Source organism: Penaeus japonicus, unplaced genomic scaffold (genome assembly GCF_977035675.1).
Source record: "Penaeus japonicus unplaced genomic scaffold, GWHDUDI00000001_assembly GWHDUDI00000024, whole genome shotgun sequence".
Classification (NCBI taxonomy): Eukaryota; Metazoa; Arthropoda; class Malacostraca; order Decapoda; family Penaeidae; genus Penaeus; species Penaeus japonicus.
In genome coordinates, this window is record NW_028234426.1 from 6,605,417 (window position 1) to 6,607,916 (window position 2,500).

General features: G+C 40.4%; 1 protein-coding gene across 1 annotated transcript in view; it reads right to left on the minus strand.

The window, feature by feature from the left end:
• The window catches only part of LOC122261080 (uncharacterized), a 10,673-nt gene that overhangs the window by 927 nt on the left and 7,246 nt on the right, over nucleotides 1-2,500 (minus strand). The window contains exons 2-4 of the mRNA XM_043028592.2: nucleotides 2,102-2,500; nucleotides 899-1,791; nucleotides 602-742 (exon numbers count right to left, since the gene is read on the minus strand). The exon at nucleotides 2,102-2,500 is cut by the window's right edge and continues 1,398 nt beyond it. Coding sequence (XP_042884526.2) covers nucleotides 602-742; nucleotides 899-1,791; nucleotides 2,102-2,500 — 1,433 coding nt within the window. The remainder of the gene's footprint in view (nucleotides 1-601; nucleotides 743-898; nucleotides 1,792-2,101) is intronic.

Here is a 2,500-nt window from a genome sequence, read left to right on the forward strand (position 1 = left end):
GTCTACCCGATGTACAGTAAGGGATGTTATGTTATTGTTTACACTAGTCCATGAGTAATGCTAATAACAGTATAGAAATAAAAACTATTCTTGCCAATATTAAGGAATGGGGTAAATGGTGCTTGTAGAATCATCTATGTGTAAAAAAAAAAAAAAAAAAAAAAAACTTTAGAGGATGGTGCATGTCCCAGAGATACAATGGGTTAACTTCTCTTTACTCAAAAATGCAGATGATATTCTGTAAGCCAGTACTATTTTGTGTTCACATTACATAATACAAATGGAGGTTATAGCAATAGTGAATACACTTCATGTCCCATGTCCTCACTAAAAATATAAATTGCTAGCTTATACTGCTTAGGTCCACCTAATTATAATTATTTTCAGTCTAATCATCATTATCATTACAGCTATCTTGATTATAATCATTATCAATATCATAAATACTGCTTTCATCATCCTTAGAATTACTGCTGATAAAAACTGAAAACAGCCCACTCATATGTGGTTAAGTAATGCTGTTTTGTTACTACTTCTGCATTATAAAGAGAAGACTTCTGAAAACTCTATTCACTGCTCCCACAAAGAGAAGGAATATTACCTGACAATTGCTGTTCCCATGTTCATTATAACATTGTGAAGGTTAACAGCACTGGAGTGTGCATTTTCTTGGGACATTGTGGTTGTTGTGTTCAATTTTGGAAGCTCATGGGATTTTCCATAGGCATCTAGGATTAAAGCCCTGGAAAAGAAAAGTAGGATAGAGATTCCTTTTATATGTGACGATGTGAGTAAGATATGAAAATAACTGTATAAAACTGTGTGAAAAAGATATTGAAATAGATAAAAATAGGAAAAACAAAGACCATTATCACACAACATAAAAGCTTCTACTCACGTGAAATGAGTAATGTGCATGCCAACATGGTTGATCATCTCTTGCACATTATTCATCCCTTTCGTGTTCTGTCCCAAGACTTCCTCTGGAAACACTGCTTCCTCCTGAGTCTCTGTCATCCTAGGAGGTGTTAAGGCTTCCTTCATTGTCGCATCAGGGGACAGCGAGGCAGAATCAGAATGAAGAGGTACTACAAACTTCTTGTATGGCTCCTTCTTAAAGAAATTGTAGAGCAGCTCTACGTTTTTCTTGAGGATTGTGATGTCCTCCTCCTCCTTAATGTTTGCTTTGAGCGTTAGCCGGATCTTCTTCACTAGGTTCTGCAAGTCTCTTGGGAACCTCTCGATCATGACAGCCAACCAGTGCTTGTCCCAACAATAGAAGATCTCCTGCAGCGTCCAGGGAGGTTTGTGGATCACGATTGACGTCCATAAGTCTCCATACGCCTCAACCATGACATACTCCAGGATCTGTCCAAGGGTCGCATGCAAAGATTCTGTGATGTCCCCCAACAGCCTGGCATTCTCAAGACTCAGGCGACTTCCGGCATGATGTTTTGGCGTCCTCTGGTTACGAGATGCCTTTACAGTGGTCAGCCTAGCTTGCTTCACTGGCAAGGGGCTCTCCAGATCTTCATCCTGGTACTCCTCCACGATCTGCACATCATTGTCTGGCATACCTAATGCACTCAGTTCTTGTGGATCCCTGCTAATTTCATTACTCTTACTGTTTGTCATCTCCTCTAACTTGGCTCTGAGGTCACGTACACCTACTGAGGAGATGTTGGACATGAGCGCTTTGTTTCGCAAATTGATGTCATTGGAGAGCAAGCAGACATCTAGCCCATCCTTCTTCATGAGCAGGCAGCAGTCACGGATGAGGTCATCTCCACTCTGGAAAAATCATGGCAACTTAATTCAGTTAAATTATCATCCAATCATTTTTTCCCCGTCCTTGCAATAAGTCTTTCCTTTAAAATTCCAGACCAAGGAAAACTTCTTTACAGTTAATTTCCCCATTTCCTTTTACTAACTTCATAATTAAAGTGAAGAGATTAAGAGTAAATATTAGGTCAACAAACTCTTGATAACACACTTAAGACATGCTATTCTCTGACTAGAGAGCACTATTCATAATAACAGGCAAGCATCTATGCTTTTCTCACAGTCCTATACAACTTACTACCTATTACATTATACTTACAGCACGTGGGTTCTTGGACAATGATTCAAGATAATTATCATAGCTCTGACCCTGCACTCTGGGGTCTTTTGCCTCAAAGTGGCTGTTGCACCATGATATGGCAGACTGACATGCTCTGCCAATGGCTTCATTTTTCTTTAGGCCATCCATTTCCTGAAGCGCTGTGTAAGGAATCACTATCACAATCTCTTGTCCTTCTATTGTTCTTCCCCTTAAGCTGTTCAGAAACTCCTTGTCTTTGATGAGGACATTCGTATCAACAACCAAGTACAGGGACGTCGAGCTACTGTCTATTTTGGAGGTCAATAGCTGACTGCGACCCTGGTGTCTGGAGTGGCTGATGGACCCTCGGAAGTTGGCGATCTCTGAGATGATCTCGTGTTCCTCCACCTCCATATG